This window comes from Epinephelus lanceolatus, chromosome 2 (genome assembly GCF_041903045.1).
Source record: "Epinephelus lanceolatus isolate andai-2023 chromosome 2, ASM4190304v1, whole genome shotgun sequence".
In the NCBI taxonomy this organism is placed as follows: domain Eukaryota; kingdom Metazoa; phylum Chordata; class Actinopteri; order Perciformes; family Serranidae; genus Epinephelus; species Epinephelus lanceolatus.
The window spans coordinates 29,407,166-29,427,119 of NC_135735.1; the positions used below are offsets into that span (position 1 = coordinate 29,407,166).

Consider the following 19,954-nt stretch of genomic DNA (forward strand, 5'->3'; position numbering starts at 1 on the left):
CTCAAGGGTTGTCCATCGTCCACTTGCAGTCTCTGCCCTCGCGGACTTTATGTGATGACAGTAAATACGTCACACTATGTAGGCTACAACTGAAGTCGGCAAGGGCTCGGTCTGCAAGCTCAGAGGGTGGAGCCGTAGAGAGCAGGTTCTCTTCCACTGAGTCCGCCATGTTGTTTCTACAGTTGCCCTGAGCAGACAAATCAAACACTGGCTCTAGACAGGGTTATTCCTGTTATCGTGTTGGCTACTGTAATTGTCCTTCATGCATGGCACATGGAAGAAGTTTAGTTCTGCAACCTCACCATTAGATGCCACTAAATCCTACACACTGGACCTATTACAACAGCAAAGCTATATCAAAACTTCCGTTTACAAACTCTCCCACAACTCGTGCAGTATAATCCAAGTCTCATTTATCCAGCTGTATGCTCAGTACATCCCAAACACATGCATTTGCACATGGGCCGACAAGAAGTTGGTCTGCACTGTTTATGCGGAAGTATTTTAACTTGAAAATACAAATGTTTAGGAAGTTTGATCATACGGCTGGTTTGAGTCTGGCTGGTGACCTTTTTTTGCATCCCTCTCCTTGTGCAGTCTAATAAGGTAAAAAGAAAGAAAGAAAGAAAGAAAGAAAGAACAGGCAGAGCAGACTTAAAAAGATCAATCATCATTAATCAGACCCAATTACCATGATGGCTAAATACAGGAATGAAAATGATTTAATGACGCACTATTATTCCAAAACCAACATCCCATCATGAGTGCTATAAAACTTTAACAGCTTTAAAAGCTGCTCCAGTAAAACCCTATTTCCCCGATATAAAAATGGCATGACATCATATCTGAATCTTATCTCGTTTGCATTAGGTCACAAAAGTAAACCCGACTCTTTACTCCTGCAACAGTAACACTTGACATTGTCGCCACAGTGAAGTATGACTCATAATCTTGTCACTTTCTTGCATCAGACTGTCTCTGAGCGCTGAATTCACAGCAGGATACTCTGTTGAAGTTTTAATGTGCTGTATATGTGTGTAAACTCACATTTTCTGCTGCTGTAAATGATGTAGAGATATTTTGTATTTACACAGCCATTGGGTCCAAGCAAAGGTAATAAAAGAAAAACCACACCTTAAATGAAAGGTAACTCTGTGCATTCACCTGGAGTGATTTGGTCGAGGGCCTAACTGGTTTTACAGCTCTTCAAAAGAATGCATTGCTGTTGTGCTGGTATTTAGTAAACTTGCCACGAAGCTGACTTCAGTGCTGCAGCAGGAAACATGATTTACACCAACACAGAAAATGAGACGGAGAATGAGAGAGTGAGAGCAGACAGAGAGCACCCTGGTTAATAGAATCAGAAATTCTAGTCCACAAGGTCAAAGTAATATTTACTCTCCTGCTTCTCTCCATGTGCCCGGAAAGCCCTGCATATTTCCCTTTCTTTCCCCTTCAGACTTATCGGTCATGGATTGTTGGTCAAGTCATAGTTTGCTTACAGTATGATGATGACGAAGCACTTTGGTGCCACTAAAAAGATATGCAAGTTTCTGTTTAGGGAATAACGTGGAAAAAATGTCTCAGATGTTAGCGATAAAGGAAGTACTCCGATCCCCTAATCAAGGAAAAATACCAACACCACAATGTAATATTAATCCTTAACAAGTAAAAGTTATGGATTAAAATCCTGCTTGAGTAAAACACGTCTTTGCTACAAGTTCTCACTCTGCAGTAAATTGCCCCCTGTAACTGATACAAAATATGACATAAAATAACACAGATGCATCCGAGTGTAACAGGGTCTGCAGGTATTCAACACTTAAATTGAATGTTTTATCAAAAATATTTAATCAAATTCAAGGCATCTTTTTCTTATTCAAGCATTGCAGGTAAAGTATGAAGGTACGTAGCATAACGGTACTCCTGTGCAGTGCTAGTTCTTTTTGTTGTTGTTGGAATGTGATTATTAGAGTAAGTTAGGTTAATCCACATTTTGCCAACATGTAAATGCTACTATTAAGTGAAAAGGCAGTATTAGGTTTAGTGGTAAGTTTAAACCCTCCTCAGTCTACCCTCACTCATGAAGGCAAAGCTTCCGATTTCCTGGTCCATCTACGTCCCAACCCTCACCTATGGTCATGAGCTCTGGGTAGCGACTGAAAGAATGAGATCGCAGATACAAGCGACTGAAATGAGTTTCCTCTGTGGGGTGGCTGGGCTCAGCCTTAGAGATAGGTTAAGGAGCTCGGACATCTGGAGGGAGCTCGGAGTAGAGCCGCTGCTCCTTTGTGTCGAAAGGAGTCAGTTGAAATGGTTCAGGCATCTGATCAGGATGCCTCCTGGGCGCCTCCCGTTAGAGGTGCTCTGGGCATGTACCACTGGTAAAAGGCCCTGGGGCAGACCCAGAACACACTGGAGAGATTATACATCTCATCTGGCCTGGGAACACCTTGGGGTCCACCAGGAGGAGCTGGGAAGGACGTCTGGGGTGCTTTGCATGGCCTGCTGCCACTGCAACCCGGTCCTGGATAAGCGCATAAAGATGGATGGATGGATGGATGGAAGATTTGTAACATCAGAAATGTGGACTATCATGCAGAAGAGCTTGGCTCATTTTGATAAACAGAAATTAAAAGATGGATAAATTAAATTAGATTTAATGTCTGTGGCAATAGAGACCTCACAAATTCAAATTTAAGGCTCCTTAATGACTTTTAAAGCCTAATATTTCTAAAATTAAAATTAGGGCATTTTTAAGGTCCTGCCTAAGTCACATTTTACTGTTGTAGCTGGTTTAGGTAGAGTTTATTCCATTGGTATGCAAACTGGGTGGCATGGTGGTGCAAAGGTTAGCACAGCAAGAAGGTTCCTGATTGGACCCTAGGGTGGAGGGTTTCAAACCTTGGGGTGGGGGAGCCCTCCAATTTAGAGTTTGCATTTACTCCAGCATGTCTGTCAGTGTGAGTTTTGTCCAGGTACTCCAGCTTCCTCCCACAGTCCAAAGACATGCAAGTTAGGTTAATTGGTGACTCTAAAATGGCCGTAGGTGCTAATGCGAGTGTGAATGGTTGTCTGTCTCTATGTGTCAGCCCTGTGATAGTCTGGTGAACTGTCCAGGGTGTACCCGGCCTCTCGACCAATGTCAGCTGGGATAGGCTCCAAACTGGGGGTCAGGCCCCATCCATTAAGAGTTGTGAGAAAAATAAGGTAGGGCAGAAAAACTCAAAATGTAAATGTTTCTCAGATACAAATCTGTATTCAGTATATTGACAGTTTTACCTGTTTTGGCCTAAAAAAATTACATAAATGAAACCATCTGAGAAGTTTACAGGGGAAAATGGTGGAACTGGTAGACATTTAAAACATGACCAGAGGCTCTGACCAGAATCACATGCCAGTAAGTACTTGGTTTTAGCATATCATACAGTGTGTGTATGTGTAAAGTTCAAGTAACTAGACCTGCTGAATGACTGCAAAAGCACAACAGTTTCCTCTAAATTGAAGTTAAATAGGAGTGTGTATGTGACTGGTTAAAGCAGCTTTAAAACGACACCATCACTACACAGTACATTAAGTTTCACCACAGGGCATTTCCAAAACCAATAGGCAGTGAGTGTTTTGCAGTCTTACCCAACACTACCCGTCTCACATTCTCACGCTGCCTCAAGGGTCCTCTCAGTCTGTCTCCCACATATGGAACAATGCAGTGCATTAAAATTCATACGCTTTTCATCTGGAGAGCAGACATTCAGTATCTGTCTCTACCAGTTGTGCCCGTACTGGAATCTCAAACGCTTGCCTGACTGGCCATCCTCCGCAACTCCAAAGGACAGAGGACAGTGGCTTTCCTTACAGAACTGTTGCTGCAGCACAGAGACACTTTTGTTGTTTGGGGGTTGCCAGTAATTTTGCATTGTGGCTGGATTGGCTGGACAATCATATTTTATTCAACGAGCTCAAGACCCTCTCAGACGACACAAAGTCAGCCACCCATTCACTGTGAATAGTTTGGTCATGAGAGCATGGTGGGCGAGCATCACGACCATATCCTCCCCACCCAAGAATATGAGCCAATATTAACTGCACAGTCCTACAAGCAGGCGACGTTTAACACTGACTGACCTCTGAGCTGTGGACACAGTTTTTTTGAGTTGGCAAAGCAAAGCTATAATTAGTATTAGTCAGTATATGAGTGTCTGATCAGTGTTTATTGGATTTTCCTAGGACGCCAGGACTCACTGTTGAGGCTTTTGGCACTATGTCACTGACACAATAACAGAAGAATGATGGATGACAATCTCACACTGCACCCACTCTCCCTCCCTCAAACATCCAAGACAGCTGTCAACATAGCCTGTGAAAACACCAAGGACATCGAGCAAATTTTATGTACCAAACGAACATGGTAATCCCTCGAGCTAGGACTTTTATGTTGCAACTGCATTTTCAAAACCTGTCACATCACATAGGATAATTTGGAAAAGGTTAATCACCTCAGACAAAACATACCAGAGCAAACATCTGATACATGCGGCACTTTATTTACAAACTGCATCTGTAAAGAACAAGATTGTTTTTTTGATAGCATAAAATTGATAACTGACTTATAAAGAGTCCATTTTGGAAAACTGTGAAAAAACAATGAAAAAGTGTCTTAGAAACTGTAATGAGAACATAACAATATTTACTTCTGTGAAAAATATATATATCTATTTGTCATAAAATGTGGGCTATGTCTGTAAAGGAGTATAAAGACAACTTTTATTTGTTTCATTTTACCCTCGGGTAAGTCATATTTGATTAACAAAATTCATAAAAAGCAGTACTGGAACGGCACTGATTTGCATCTGATAAGCAAAAGGGCGTTTGAAGCACAAAAGTTGAACCACAATATAGATACAGTATATAGTTACTAAATTCCTCCGTAAGAGAATCGCTGCAGTTCCCACCTCCCTGTTCTTTTATACAAAATGTACATTATATATAAGTTGGCGCTCCATTACAAAATGGATGTTTTACAAACAGTATATAACTACAGTTATACATAATATATATAGAGTTTTATTTTTTTTAACAATAAATCAACTTCTCTGGATGTGAGCCTATGTATCAAATGATGGATGAAGGCTTGTTATAACTGTAGGCAATCTGATTTCTGCGTTTTTATTACTGGCTGTGCTCTACTTCCTATGCCAATTGCTCTCTATCTAGTGCATACTCACTGGTTATAATCTGGCATTTAACTAAAAAAAAACATTATAAATCTATGAAAAGGCCCATAAAAAGTGGGCTTGTAACTACAAAAACCTACAAAGACTAGGAGAAGCATTATGTGGAAGTCTTCCCAAAATGCTCCCAAAACCAAAGTCCTTGTCCTCTGTTGATCACATTACTGCTTCCTGCTGGGATGCAGTGATGCGGACTTTTACCTTTACTGCTGTCCCTCTGTTCACTCGTGCCACTTTAGGCCACAGGCCCCCCCCCGAACGTCTCTAAGGTAAGACAGCTGACAGGTCCCTGATTCAGAAAGGAGAGACTCACTCCATCCTTCTCTGTGTTGCCAGTTTGAGCTGGAGGCATCCTCATATTTTTTAGGTGTTGGACTTTGCTGTTGTTTTAGCCAAGCATGTCAGGGCTAGATCATCGGCAGGCCTGCTGCACTTGATTGATTAGCTCCCCGAAGCGATCGAAGAGCCCCTCTACCCAAGCTCCGTTCTGCAGACACTTCTGTACCGTCTCCTCCTGCCCCAGATCCCCTGTCTGCACACGCATAGATGCGATCTGGAGGGTAGAACCACAAACGGTGTGAATTTAAACCTACAAAATATTACTAGTCACAGAGTAAAATCTACAATGAATCAGCACTCAGCACCTACACAGAGAACACTTCATTTAAGTCACAAGCTTAGCATACAGGTATACAACAACGTCTCACCTCGTCCTTACACATGAGGTACGTGTGGTACTTGTAATGCTGCAAAGAGTGGTACAGAGAGAACCACTGAGTTTTCTGCTGGTCCACTGTATACTCCTAAAAACAGAAAAGGCAGAGCAAAAACTTTTCAGGGACATTTATAACTAAATTTTTCATATCTGGTCCAATAACAAACATGACAGGAAAGAACAGTGACTTCAGTGCTCAACACAATAGAGAAATGAGTAAGAAACACAAAATGGTGTCACTGTGCCCTCTGCTGGACGTACAATGAGAGCAGAGTGAATTCTGCCAAAATATGATCTTGTCTTACCTGTGGCACTTTGTTAGGCACCTTGTAGGGTTTCAAGGTTTTCTTGTTGTAGGCCTTCCCACTGAGACGCACCTTAAAGGCAGGGGTCTCCCCGTCCTTCTTCAGCTCAGTCACCACTGAGATCTCCGGGAAGCTGTCTAGAGCCGTCTGAGGACACAGGACAAGGGAGTTACTTGGGTTCACAGACAGCAGACAATGTTCTGTAGCTTTGCTTTTCTTTTTCTTATCAAAATAGATTCAGGGTTTGTTTGTAAGTTTGACATTTAACAAACAAAAAGGAAAAAAACAAAAAACAAAATCATACCCACCTTAAGAACCTGCCCTATGTGCAGTTTGTGAAGCAGCCGTTTCCTGTTGTCAGTGATCATCCCATCCACTCTTTTCATATGTGGCAGCAGCAACTCATCTGACAGACAAATTAAAAAGTCAACATGGCTCAAGTCTACTGCCTGACTCACCTGACCCGTTTTTGGATTTTTTTCTTTCAGCTTCTATAACTGAGCTCTATATCACATTCAGGGCATCAGTTTAGCAGCAAACCACTATCTGCTATGTAAAGATATAGTGGAGTAATGGCATTCTGAGCAGAGGACACAGTCACGCTCCCTGTGTATGTGTGTTGTAACCCGAGCTTCTCTCTTTGTTTTGGTCCATGTTCCAGCCAGCATTCATGTTGGTGTACTCATGTTAATGAGTCCCTGTGTGTGTATCCCACTCGCTAGTGTATTGCCGCCGCTCTGCACTGTGCTCATATGGCAGTTACCACTGATAACGCTGCCCTGACTACCAGTGGTGGGCCATGGCGTCGAGAAAAGCAGCACTCATTCTCCGTTTCTCCCACAGGTTAACACTGTTAGCTCTGTAAGCACTTTTGCTGTTGTTAGCACAGTTAGCTGCTAGCTTTCGACTTAGCAACCTCCATGTTGAGAGCTGCGTGCAGACAATCCCAGCCCAGGCTCTCAATTACAGATACTCTCTGAGTGTTGCGTATAGCTTCTTTAAGCCAGTGGCTCAACATCCAGAAAGTCAATTCACTCACCTTTTTCCCGCTCAAGTGCTGTCATCACATCTTCATCCAAAACAATGCTGATGAGCAGTTCCACAAAGCTCTTGAATGTCTCCTTCATGGTTCGTGTGTTGAGTAACCGCGAAGCAAATGGCACTGGGGGGTTTAACTCTAAGAGTATGTGTGTGAAAGATCAAAGATCAGAAAAGCACGAAGAGGCAGTGAGACAGCGGTAAGAGATTTAGACGACAATCGTATCAACTTAAATCCAAACTAGATTTAATGAGAAAAGTCAAAACGCCTTTTCACCATCATCTTCACCACCCTCTTCTGCAGATGATCCTGAGGCAGTTGGTGAAAACTCCTCCTTCCATTTCCTCCTCTTTTTAGGTGGGGGCTCTGCTCTGGGCTTGAGTTGTTTGGGTCGAGGCTTTTGGCTTGGGGTGACTGAGGACTGAGGGGCAGCTGACAGGCCCAGCAGAGTTTTTACCTGAACCCCCCTGGGAGGCAGAACAAAGAAAGTTACACCACTGGTCATGTTTGGGGGAAAAAAAAAAAAGAATTACATCAATCAACACTTTAAGCGTACCTTAGCGAGTTCATAGGCTTGCAGCGTGGCTTCCGACTACAAACTCGTACATACTCCCTTTTGTTTACTGTGTCCAAGAACTTCACATATACCCTCTGGTACATGGTTTTGGCGTCACCAAAGTATCCAAGATACTACACACACAAAGAAAAACAACATGTTACCTGTCGCAGAATAAAAAAAAAACATCTGAATGATCGAATACTTCTACATGTAAATATGGGTTTTGGCATGTCTGCATTTCCTTACACTGTTAGTGGCTGAGAAGACTCTTTTCCCATCCCTCAACTCAGGCACGAATTTCTGCAGCAGAGCCTTCTGGACTTTCCAGATGGCTGGAGGCTCACTGCCTGATCTCATTGTCACCTGGACATATGCAAAATACATCAGTATGTAGTAACAGTTACAGTTTAAGAAAATCTAACAATTAATATTCAACTACCAGTTTACACAAGATCTGATATGACAACCCTAAATTTAGCTCAACACCAAATCCCGCGTCCACCAGGATTCATTTTCCATCCCCATTTTTCAAAGCTGTACCTTTAAGCTTTCGATGTCCTCATTCCTGACGACAAACTCGTCTCTCTCACGGTACATTCCCTCCCCTCCACTATCCGACAGCTCCTCGTCAGTCAGTCCCTCAATGGCCACACTCGGCAACTGCACAGCCAGCTGGCCTGGTGGGGTCTCTTTAGACTCCTCTTTGACCACAAACACGGGCCCTAGTGAGGGGGTGTTTGTTGTCTGTGTAGGAGGAGTTACTCGCGACAAACAGGTCTCGGTGACAGTGTGAGGCATGGTGGTAACCTGGTCTGGCTTCATCATCACACTGGGGATTTGGTTATCTGGAGAAGGGTTGCAAATAAACAGTATGGATGTGTTTAAGAAAAACATTTTCAGAAAGAAACATGAAAATGACACCTCAACTAGACTCCTTATATGAACAATACATGAAGAGATTTCAGACAGCATTCTCCAAGAGACAAAAACACAGACAATGCTTATCACAGCATATTACCAAAAGAACTGACAAGTAAGGGTATTATTGATTGTGATAAAGGTTAAAAAACAGCACAGGAAACAGAATACTGCTGATGTTTTTGCATGAAACAGGGAACAATGAAAATGGGAGAAACATGAAACAAATGTCAGTGCCAGCCACACTTCTGATAAAATGTTTCAGACCATTTTTCAGGTAAAATACCTAACTTTTACCAGTTATTGCAACACAAAAAATTAGAATTTCTTTTATATTATTGTAAATTTATTTTATATAAAATGAGGGTTCTGACTGATTGGACTCAAGTAACCTGTGTGGATTTGTTATCATTTTCAGGTGGTATAAAATACATTATAATCAAAAACACAATTATTAGATCAGACATGTCCAAAGTCTGGCCTGGGGGCCAATGGTGGCCCTTGGACCAATTTAAATCAGCTTGTCTTTCAAAATATATTAAATGTGTCCTGCCACCTATACTGGTCAATCCAGCACGTTCACTTTGCATTTTGTCCTTTCACCCAACAACAGCAGGACTATTACACAGTTTGTACACATGAACCAAGTAGTAACTACGCAAGTAGAACTATGTGTTCTCATAAACACACACACAAGGTCAACAGTGAGGTCCATTGTTTTCAGGAGCGTTGGAAAGTTGAATACTTTTTACTAAAAAATGAAACAGTTGAGTTTGTCTCATTTGTATGGGACTTCTTTTTCTCATAAACCGTATGATGTGAGAAACAGCTGGCCCCCACATTTTCACATGATCTCATCTGGCCTACATTCAAAAAAGTTTGGACACCTCTGCAAGAGATGAACAATAATATAAAAGATTTTAGGCTGGTGTTCTGTTCACAATATTTTCAGCTCTTCAGCTCTTGACAAGCTTAAGCAGAGAATCATTACCTGTCCTGGATTTCCGATCTGAAGCCTCATCCAGAGCTGAAAGCGCTGAGCTGATGCTGTTCCTCAGGGCCTGGTTCTTCCCAGTGTTCTCCTCCTCATCGGAGCTGAATGATGGCAGAGTCTCCAAGTTCTTTTGCAAATCCTCATCCAGACGTTTCTGTTGGGAGCTCACTCCTTGGTTCTCCTGGGGAATCAAAGGCCCAGGCAGAGTCTGCAGTTTGGGAGGCAAAGAAGGCAAAGTACATGGCAGTGGTTTCGACGTGGTGCAGGGCTTTCTTGGGCGACTGATAGTTCGTGTAGGACTTGGAGAGTATTGCTGTTTGGGGCCAGATTTGATAAAGTCGAGGAAGGAGCCAATGAAGCCCGTTTTGACCTCTGGCTGCTTCTCTTCCACTTCACGGATCTTCTGTCTGATTCTCTCCTGCTGCGGACAACCATCATATACACCCTGTGAGGCGGACGGCGAGCTGACATCACTGCCCCTGGAGTTTTGCCGCTTGGCCTGCCCACTGCGCTTGGCCTGCCTGGCTTGTCCATTATCCTCCTCTGGACCACCTGGTTTGGTTAAGGACTTAGAGCGAACCTTCTTTTTGGAAAAGTCTTCACCGCCTGGGGATTCCATGGAGCCATCCTCTGTTTTAATGCACTTTGAATTCCCTTTGATTCTGCTGTGGAGACCTGTGGGGTCATAAACATGTCCGGCTAAGTGATAGTCGTTCTCAGAGCTCCCTCCATCTCCATTTGTGTCAAGCTCAGAACTGTTGTTGTGAACAGGCTGACAGTCTGCAGCCATCTGAGCTCCATTTAGCGTCATGGTCATGTTGTGGGTATTAGTGTTGGTCATGATTGGCTGTTGTGCTGAGGAGAAATTAGGTGACATGTGCCTTATATCCACAGTCTGGAAGTGACCTTTAGAATCAACAGGGCTTGCCATAACTGCCATTTCAGCCTCAGCAGAGGATGTAGCTTTGACAAAGTCTTGTGGTGTGACGCCACAGGCTGCCACCGTGGCAGCCAGGATGTCATCGACATTTGACAAAATATTTCTGTCATCTGCAAGTAGCATAGAGTCTGGGAAGCAAATGGAGTTGAGAGCAAAGTGGTTCTTGGCATCATTTGGCTGCTGATTTGCTGACTGGCTGTAGTGGTGTTTGGAGGAATCAGGGCATCCTGAGCTCTGTTCAGACACTACCGTGCCCTGCTGTCTCTGGTTTTCGGTGACACTGGGACAAAGCAGTTCTCGGCCCATCTGAAGATACTGGACATGAACAGGGCCCAGATCTTGGGTTTGTTGGATACCCTGCACTGATACCACCTTTGATGTGTTTTGACTGTGGTGAACAAGAGGCTGTTGGAGCAAAATCATCTGGTTGGGCTCGAGGAGAACCTGAGTGCTGGGAACGGTGATGAATTGGGTGTGGGCTGCCGGGGTCTGGCTCTGGGATTGAGTATGATTCTGGTGGTTTTGATGATGTGGCTCAGGAGACTTGAGTTGGAGAGGGTGCTGCTTGACCTGCTCTGAGCTAAGGGGTACATGTGAAGATATAATACTGGAATTTGTAGTTTTTGTGTCGACAGTTTCCTGACCATTGGCACTGCTTAGATGAATGTGCTGTTGGCTCAGAGAACCCATTCTTTCGTCCTTCATCTGTGCTGTGTTTGTATGACCTAGTCCCATGAGCTGGTCATCAGATCGCGAATTGCTTCGGATGACACTTTGAGTTTTGTGATGATCGTCCATTTTTGAAACAACATAGATGACATTGTTGTGAGCAGACATATTGCTAGCAGCAGAGGCTTCCATCGATGCCTGCTGGAGAGCATCAATGTCCTGGATAGGAAGCTCTCCAAGTTTCTGTTTGCCGTATGTTGGCTTTATGTCTTGTATTGAGGATCTGATGTTATTTTGTAAGGCTTGAGCAGTTGAAGAGTAGGCAGGCAACGGTGCAGACAAAACATATTTATGGGGCTGTGTCTGCTGCTGAGACAGTGTGTCATGTGTTTTAACTCCCACTGAGGCCTGCATGAGGGTGTAGTCCTGTGAAGAATTTGATGTGGGCAGACTCCGCACACACGTGGGCGGGTAAGAGGAGTTAAGGTTAAGGGATTGTCCTGTGGCGTAGCTCTGAGTCACCGAAGCTTGCTCCTGTGACTGAGATGTAAAAGTCACGTTTGGGGCACCCTGAGAGTGAGTGGTGGGGTAGCTCTCAGAGAGATTCCCCTGACACAAGCCCTGGACCTGGGCTCCATACTGGATCTCCTGCTGCTGGCTCAGCCCGGGACTAGAGGAGTAAACAAGAGTCTGACTAACAGATGCCACATTGTCAGACTGGCTAGAGAGGGAAGGCAGAGTCTTGTAAAGGGGGGAAAGTTTGTCTGAGGTGGAATGGGAGGCCTGTGACTGGGTGTGGGTGGTGATATAGGTTTGTGACAAACTACTGGACATAAGGCTGGATAGCTGTACTGACTGTTGATTAGCAATCACCGAGTTCTGCTTGTGTCCTGGGGAGGAGTAACGGTCAGGAGACCCTCCTGTCAGGTTCTGAGAGTGCTCGTGACTCTCCTCACCCCCAGAAGGGTGTGGAGCTAATTTGGAAGAGTCTTTAGCCTTTGGCACAGAAGTGGACGAATAAGCTTGAGTTACTGAGGCTGTTTTGGGTTGTGGAGCACGACTGACCCCTTGAGAGGAATCTGCTCCTGTGGAAGGGCTGCAGGATACCGGGGTCTGACGGGAAGGGTCCTGCTGGTAGGACACATCAGCTTCACTGGCAGAGCCAAAGTACCCCTGTAAGGAGTGCTCTGCACTGGGCAATTGCTCTGAGGCCGCGTGGCTGCTGGAAGGCCTCTGGTGGTGTTTGATCACACTACATTCACGCTGAAGAGCTCTTTCAATAGAGCCTGAGAATACTGTGGCCCCGTACGGTTGTGGGGCACCATGAGGGGCAGGCAGGGCAGAGGGTAGCAGGCTGAACTGGGGCTGTAGGAGGTGGGGGGCTGACTCCTGGGCTGATCGGTAAGTAGAGGACTGGACAGGCAAAGCCGAGCCCAAAGTAGGGGCAGGGAGATGATTGAAGGCCAGTGCAGTGGGAAGCACAGTCTGGCTTGATTTGAGATGGAGAAGGGGGTCATGGTGAGAAAACAGGCCATTGGTTGAAGTGCTGAAGGCAGGATCCTGGAGTGCCAAGGATGGGTTGGTAGCATAACTCCTGGAAGGGTAGGCACCAGTGTGCTGATAGGACGACAGAGCAGCAGGAGAGGGGAAAGTGGCAGTAGAAGGCAGAGCACCAGTCAAATACAGCTCTGTGGTGGAGGCGTTGGTACCTGCACAGCACAGAACAGACAATGTAAGGACAGGACAGGCAACATGACTCAATATAATCCAAACATAATGAATTAAATTGTAGCACAATGGACAAAACTTGTGTTTAACCAAAAACATGTAAATACGGACATCACCAACCCCTTCTCTAAGCACTTTCAAGAGTTATACTAGGGCTGGGAAATATGGCTTACACATAATATCTTGACATTTTTATGCTATACTGACATGAACGATAACTGTTTAATTTAACCCTTTGACGCATATGATCATTATCGAGTAAACTTATCTGAATTTAGAGGGAACACAGCTCCTATGTGACATTTTAGAGGGCTTTAATTTTGAAATTCAACATCAGACTGTCCTGATATTGTCTGAGTGACACTCACTTTATTATTTAATACTTACTCATTTTGTTTTATTTACCTATTTTTATTTATTATTGACAAACTGACTGACTTGTTCACCAGAAGGTCACTTTATTCTGAAATCAGTTTTTACATGCTCTTACCATAATGCAGTGTTTCCACTACATTCATTTAGCAGCGGCGACATGCCCCTGCTAAATTATTACTGCCGCTGCTGCTCCTTCAAAATATTTTTGCAAATGCACCACCACTCTGAGACATCTGTGCACTTGCACAGCGCCGCAGCCAGTATAGTGAGGAGAGCAGCGGTGAGGGGAGTGGGGAGTGGGGGAAGGCTCCATTAGGGATGCACCGAATATATTCGGCCGAATATTCAAAAAAAAACACACATTCGGTATTCGGTGGATTAAGTGAAAAGCAAGGCCGAATAATAGCGGCGTGTTTTGATAACGCAATCAAATAGTGTGCAGTGACGGATGGAGTAAAATGTTGGCAGTGTGGCAATAAACAGTAACGGCGAATCCCGCCGGTTGTGGGTTGAACGGGGGTCACAGACACAGACAGGAATACGTATTCCTGTCAAATATGGTGGCGCATTATAACGGCTTACCGGCAAAGAAGTCCGGCTCCAGGTGAATAACTTGTTGTCATGACTGCCCAAAAGTAATGGGCGTGGTTGATCATTTTGGTGTGTGTGTGTGTGTGTGTGTGTGTGTGAGAGAGAGAGAGAGAGAGAGGAAGGGGGAGTCAACTGTACATAAATAGGGCCTGCTTTAAATGCATGTTTACAAAAATGTGCAAGGAATATCCTAATGTCTCAATATGGTTGTCTGCTGTATCACATATGTAATGACATTTGAGTGTATCAGATATGTTTGATATATCGCCCACTGCTAAGCTATACCTCTTACCTTCAGGAGTTAATTTCACATTAGTCTTTCATGAGATAATATGATGCAGAAATCCTTTATTTGCCAGTGAGCACCATAGATAATTTCAGAAGTTATATATAAACTGTGTCGTCTGTTCTCTATAAGGAGTAAATGTAAAATGACTTGGTCTAGTACAGTATAATAGTGTTCTGTTCTCACCAGCAGGCCATGATGGGGGTCTGAAAGGAGGAAGCAGTGAGGCACTAACAGGACCAGCCTGAAGGCTTCTAGATTCCATGGCTGACAGGAAGCTCATGATTGAGGTCTCAGAAGTATTACTGCTCGAGTCGAGCGCTCCTAATGATCAAGAGAGAAAAAGAATGATGACCACAGGTAACGAAGAAAACATAATCCTGTGTGCAAAGTGATAGTGATATCTACAAGAGCCTGAACGATAAATTGGCCAGGCCGATGTACTGGTATAAAACAATATAAAAATTAGATTTGTAATGGAACTAGTTTATGCTGAAGAAATGACCCCAATTAAAACTGTCCACAGCACGGCTTGTGTATTATCCAGACACAATAGCGCTGAGTAGAGGTGCAACAGTTCACAAAGTTCATGGTTCGGTTCGATACGACTTGGGTGTCATGGTACGGTATGTCTTGGATACAGCAAAATAGAAATGCCAGAAAAACTTCCTTTTATTTTAATATATATTTTTTTAATTTTATGTTATATTAATTCATAATTTGAGATTTTTCTTTTATGTGTCCAAAGCAGGAATTACCGTCTGGCTGAAATGGGTTTGTGAAGGAATATTGTTACAGGGCTTAATTATATGAAGCATGTTCGTAAAGCCTACGTCTTTTACTACAGAGTAGAGTCTCATATCCGCAGCTATAAAATGTAACAATCGCTGCAGTGATTTCTTTTGCTCTGTCTGTCTTTTGTTTCTCCTTGTTTTCTTCTAGTTCCACCTATTGACACACTGGGATGATGTTGACATAAATGAGTTGACATGTCTTAAGTATTCCCACTGATGTATCCTACTGTCACGTAGCAGATGTGACATACTGTTGTGTTTTTTATCCACCACTCGCACACCATCGCTGTCATAATTCGCAGCGTACTGAAGACCCTCCAAGCACGAACTCTGAAAGTTATTCAAGGATTTTCTATCTCTGGTCTGGTAATGGCGTTATGGGCTCTAGTAACCATACTGCAATGAGCTAGCTTAGCGTAACGTGCCTCTTAGTCTGTCTCACTGGAAGAGAATGTTTTGGTTTGGGGTGGGAGGGTCAGACAGCACGTTGTATGTTAAGTCGAGTGGGCTGCCTTGTTGAGCACAGTGCCATTAAGAATTAAATTTAACACAATTTAAGCTGTATATTTAATTTTGCAAATATACAAGAATAGTTCAACGAATCATTCAGTTAGTAATGCGTACTGAACTGAAAGCCTTGTACTTGATTGTTCAATACAATAACGCAAATTGTTATATCCCCAAGTGCTGAGTTTTTAAAAATGTAGTTTTTCAGTGTTTTGAGTATCACAAAGGAAATTTCATTTACATCCACTATTTTGATTAGTGGCACAAGTCACAAGGTCATATTTCAAATAAGCAATGCATATAAAGCAAAGATACAGCCATGACTAGATGCCACCAAGGAAGAAAGGTCATTGTAATTTGGGTGAACTGAACCTTTAAGAACACTGTGAATAGCATTCATAACTCACCTGCTGCAGCAGGAAGGTGTGATGTAGTGTAGGTGGGAAGCTGGTGGGTGGAAGTGTAGCTTTGCCTCTGGAGGAGCTCTGCATCAAGGTGTGCTGCACCATAACTGGAACTGCATCGACACACAAACACATACATGAAAGTTCTCATCTTCACAAGCAGCGGTGACACACCCAACTCGGTAAATGACTTCTCTCAACACACAGCGTGTTTGTTTTCAAGTACTGATTCTGTAAAGTCTTTGCTGTCCACCGACAGACAAAGGCCTACTTGCAGAAAGCAAGCCCTGATAACTTAATGAAGCATGCTTTGAGAAAATATGCTTAATACACGCTACTTAAGTCCGTCACAGAAGGTCAGTCAAGTTATTCATACAAAACACAGCACATCTTTAAGGCTATTATTATGAGCAACACTTACAAAAACAAGACAATGATTTGTGTGGGGAAAAAAGGACCTCTTTGCCCCTCAATGTCAGCAAAAAAACAGAAAAAAATCTACAAACATTTTGGCAATATTACTCTGAATGGAAATAACTAGCAGCCTAACAGGCTATGGCATATTAGTTCATAGGAGTTTAGTTACATTAGAAGTTCATAGTTCTTACTTATAAAAATCTAAATGGCTGTTTGAGCTTTAAAATGGTTTGTGGATTGTAGAATTCACCAGTAACTGTTGCTGATGTCCAAAAATAAAAGGTAATTGCTCTACTTAGTGTGTGAGGAACTCTGATAATGTTTACCTGAGCCAATTAGGGAAAAAAAGTTTAATATCTGATGCATTACATCATATTCTCTCCAGGGAAAACTCGTAGGAAACTAAAATAAAATCGGAGGTAATCAGACGCAGCCATCCTGATCTGAAGTGTTCCCTTTTTGCCAGAAGGTAAACATCTGTGGAAGAACACAGCCCTGAAACAGAGTCATCAGCCTCTTTTTCTGAACAGATCTGCCACATATTTACATTTCTGACGACTGTGATGTTTGTTTGTTGTTGACAATGGCAGAAATGTGTTAATTAAAACAGTATGTTTTCTAACTGAGGTTGTAGTGGTGGTGTTATACTGGACTGCATTATATTAAAGTGGAAATAGACAAGATTTTTGCTTTTATTTATCATGTTGATTGAATAGTGTAATGGCTATAAAATAATAACACCATCCGCATTTAGATCGACTTCCTGTGAGCCTCACTTTCACTACACAATTCTATCTGCCCCTGGGTACGATCCTCTGGGAAAATTAAGGTCCTATTTACAACACAAAGGAAGTGCGTTAACCATTGCACAATCAAAACCGGAAGATTAGGGCTGCACAGTGTAAGGAAAATATGTGATATCTGCTTACGTTGTTGAATAGCGCAACATCAAGACAGTAAAGATATTACTTGTGATTAAAAAAAAAAGATATTTAAGTTTACTCAGTTCTGCCTTTCTGCTGCTTTTAGTATAATTACTAAAATAAAACAAACTGCCTGTGGATTTAAAAAAAAAATTAATTCTTAATTCTTTTACTGAACAAACTGAACATTGAAGTCAACACAAAATGCAGTTCAGTTCAGTTTTCTAGTCATACGTTATATCAACCAACTAAAATAAACCCTGAGTGCAATATTGCAGTCTTTTGTGATGTTTATTGCGCAAGCTGACACTGCAATGACATGAAAAAATAATCAAAAACTATATATTGTGCCACCAAAAAGAGGACAGCATTTTTGTTCCCCACGGTAGCTATCCCCAGTTACCAAAGAGTATCAATGGAGTTACTATCCCCGGCAGCGGAAACACCGACATGGAAGTGACTGAGGAAAACAAAATGCAGTGTGTCCTCTGTTGTTGGTAGTTGCTTGGCTCTGGGGAAAAAGGAAAACAATCAGTATGTCTTTTCAACAGCGACAATAACAACACTTCCAAACACAAGTGGGATGGGAGGAATTAAATGTTGTCTGTTTCCACTTTAATGTGTGTCTCTAATGCTGCACCACCCCTTCCCAAAAAGTTTGAATGGGGTGGGCACAGCAATTGTCACGCCTCTCAACCTCTCGATATACAGTATTATAATACATAACACCACGCAATAACATCACATTATTATAGTTGTAAAGGTGGAATATATGGCTGAGCTGTTGTGCTAAACTGCATTAGATTTTAAAGGTGTACCTAATAAAGTGGCCACTATGTATGTCAATTGATATTCATATTCATATTGTCTTAATGAAACACAACTGTTTCTTCTCATAACTCATCTGTAATGGCGAGAGGACCATAAACATTGATTTCTCATTCATCAATTGATTAAGTAATAATTTATATAGCCTAATAAAAAGGATCATATTAATCTGCTCCTGCCTTTCTAGTTATTCTTTAGGAGGGTTTCATGTGAAACAACTGAAGTGATTTATTTGTGCTGCTTGTGAGCACAATCTGATTTATTTTAAGCACATACTACTATTTTGTCATTAAGCATAAGGCATTTTTATAATTGCAATATGGAGTAGAGCATAATACAACAACTTGAGTTTAACAAAGTTAGAGTTTTACAGCTTTGGCATGTTTGCTGTTATATCAACTCTGTTTTTACTAATGGAAGTTAAGTTGTATTAGTTAACATAATGTCCATGACAGCAATGTGACGATAATAATAATGATATGAATATGTACAGACTTCGACACGTCGCCTCTTAGCTCTTAGGTAACAACACCAATAGCTATGCACTACTAATTTGAGGTGCCATAACTGACATGACTAGCATCGGTAGCTACCTATCATGTTTGGGCTTTGGCGAGCACCTGTGGGTGTATAAAACAGGCCGATAAAATGCTAGTTAGAGCTGTCTAGCTGATTAAACTTATTAGAGATATATAATAATTCGCCTCTCTACTTAACACCAACTCTACACCATGCTGGGGAGGCGGTGTGCTAGCGAAAACTAGCAAGGTGGGAGACAGTAACAAACGGCTAATGAACCACTGACAAGTCAAAGCCCCAACAACTCCGATCAAATTCCGATATCTGTGAAACCCCTCCAGTGTTCCCGATAACAAGGACCTCTGCACTTTTCTCCACACGCAAAGCTAGGCCCCTCCATCACCGAAATTTCCTTCGTAAGGTGCCCTCTCCTTCATCTTTTACCTTGGCTTGACACTAGCGGTGCTGCGGTCATAGGCCCAAGAAGCTACGGTCTGTGCTGGTGGGGCCAGCGCGTCCGCGAAGCTGGAGGTCGGGTAGTTTCTGTCCATCATCCGGTGAGAGATTCACTTCCCCGGCGGAGCTTCGTAGAGCAGCGTACACACATCGTAGCAGCCCGGGGTCCAACCCACCGACCGACCGACGGACCAGGGTAGGCAGTCCCAACAGAGCACCGCACAGTCCTAAAAACCGAGATATATCCTCGATAAAAGTGAAGCTTCAGCCCTCAGAGTGGTCTCGCTGATTTTTGTTCATCCCCCGTCATGGAGAGAGTGCAAGCCCTGCATGGTTTCACGTACCCATGTTGGTGGATTTCCCAGGATGCACCGCAGACTTTGGCTGGAAGTTTTGTAGTTTTCCTTCATTCCACGCAAAAGTTCAGCTTCATCTCCAATCTGCGTATTTATTAAAAAACATCATTTGAAATACCCAAACTTTATTTCTACACTATCACAGAGCCCCAAATCCCTATGAAATCATTTATTATACCCAGACTGTGCTTGGATAATATGTTTAAATTGTTATAACAATATCAAATTTATTCTAAATGAATTAAATATTAATAATAAATTAGAAGACATTTGAGATTCTCTGTTGTGGATGTCTCTGTAGCCTAATTAGAAACTGTAAAATAATTGTTCAGTTTTATTGTAACTCCCTTTTATGAGATTTTTTTTTTTATTTTTCAGTAACTTTTGTGCTTTTATCAGC

The 19,954-nt window shown here is 42.7% G+C and overlaps 1 protein-coding gene across 1 annotated transcript; it reads right to left on the minus strand.

Annotated features, from left to right (window-relative positions):
- Nucleotides 1-4,523: 4,523 nt before the first annotated feature.
- qser1 (glutamine and serine rich 1) lies at nt 4,524-19,579 on the minus strand. The gene is made up of 13 exons (XM_033623473.2): nt 19,187-19,579; nt 16,059-16,168; nt 14,537-14,674; nt 9,759-13,079; nt 8,390-8,694; nt 8,096-8,212; nt 7,847-7,980; nt 7,567-7,757; nt 7,291-7,428; nt 6,560-6,657; nt 6,252-6,398; nt 5,939-6,034; nt 4,524-5,784 (listed from the first exon to the last, which is right to left on the minus strand). The coding sequence occupies exons 1-13, from the start codon at nt 19,294-19,296 to the stop codon at nt 5,644-5,646; spliced, it is 5,046 nt and encodes a 1,681-aa protein (XP_033479364.2). The 5' UTR covers nt 19,297-19,579; the 3' UTR covers nt 4,524-5,643.
- Between the last annotated feature and the right edge of the window lie 375 nt (nt 19,580-19,954).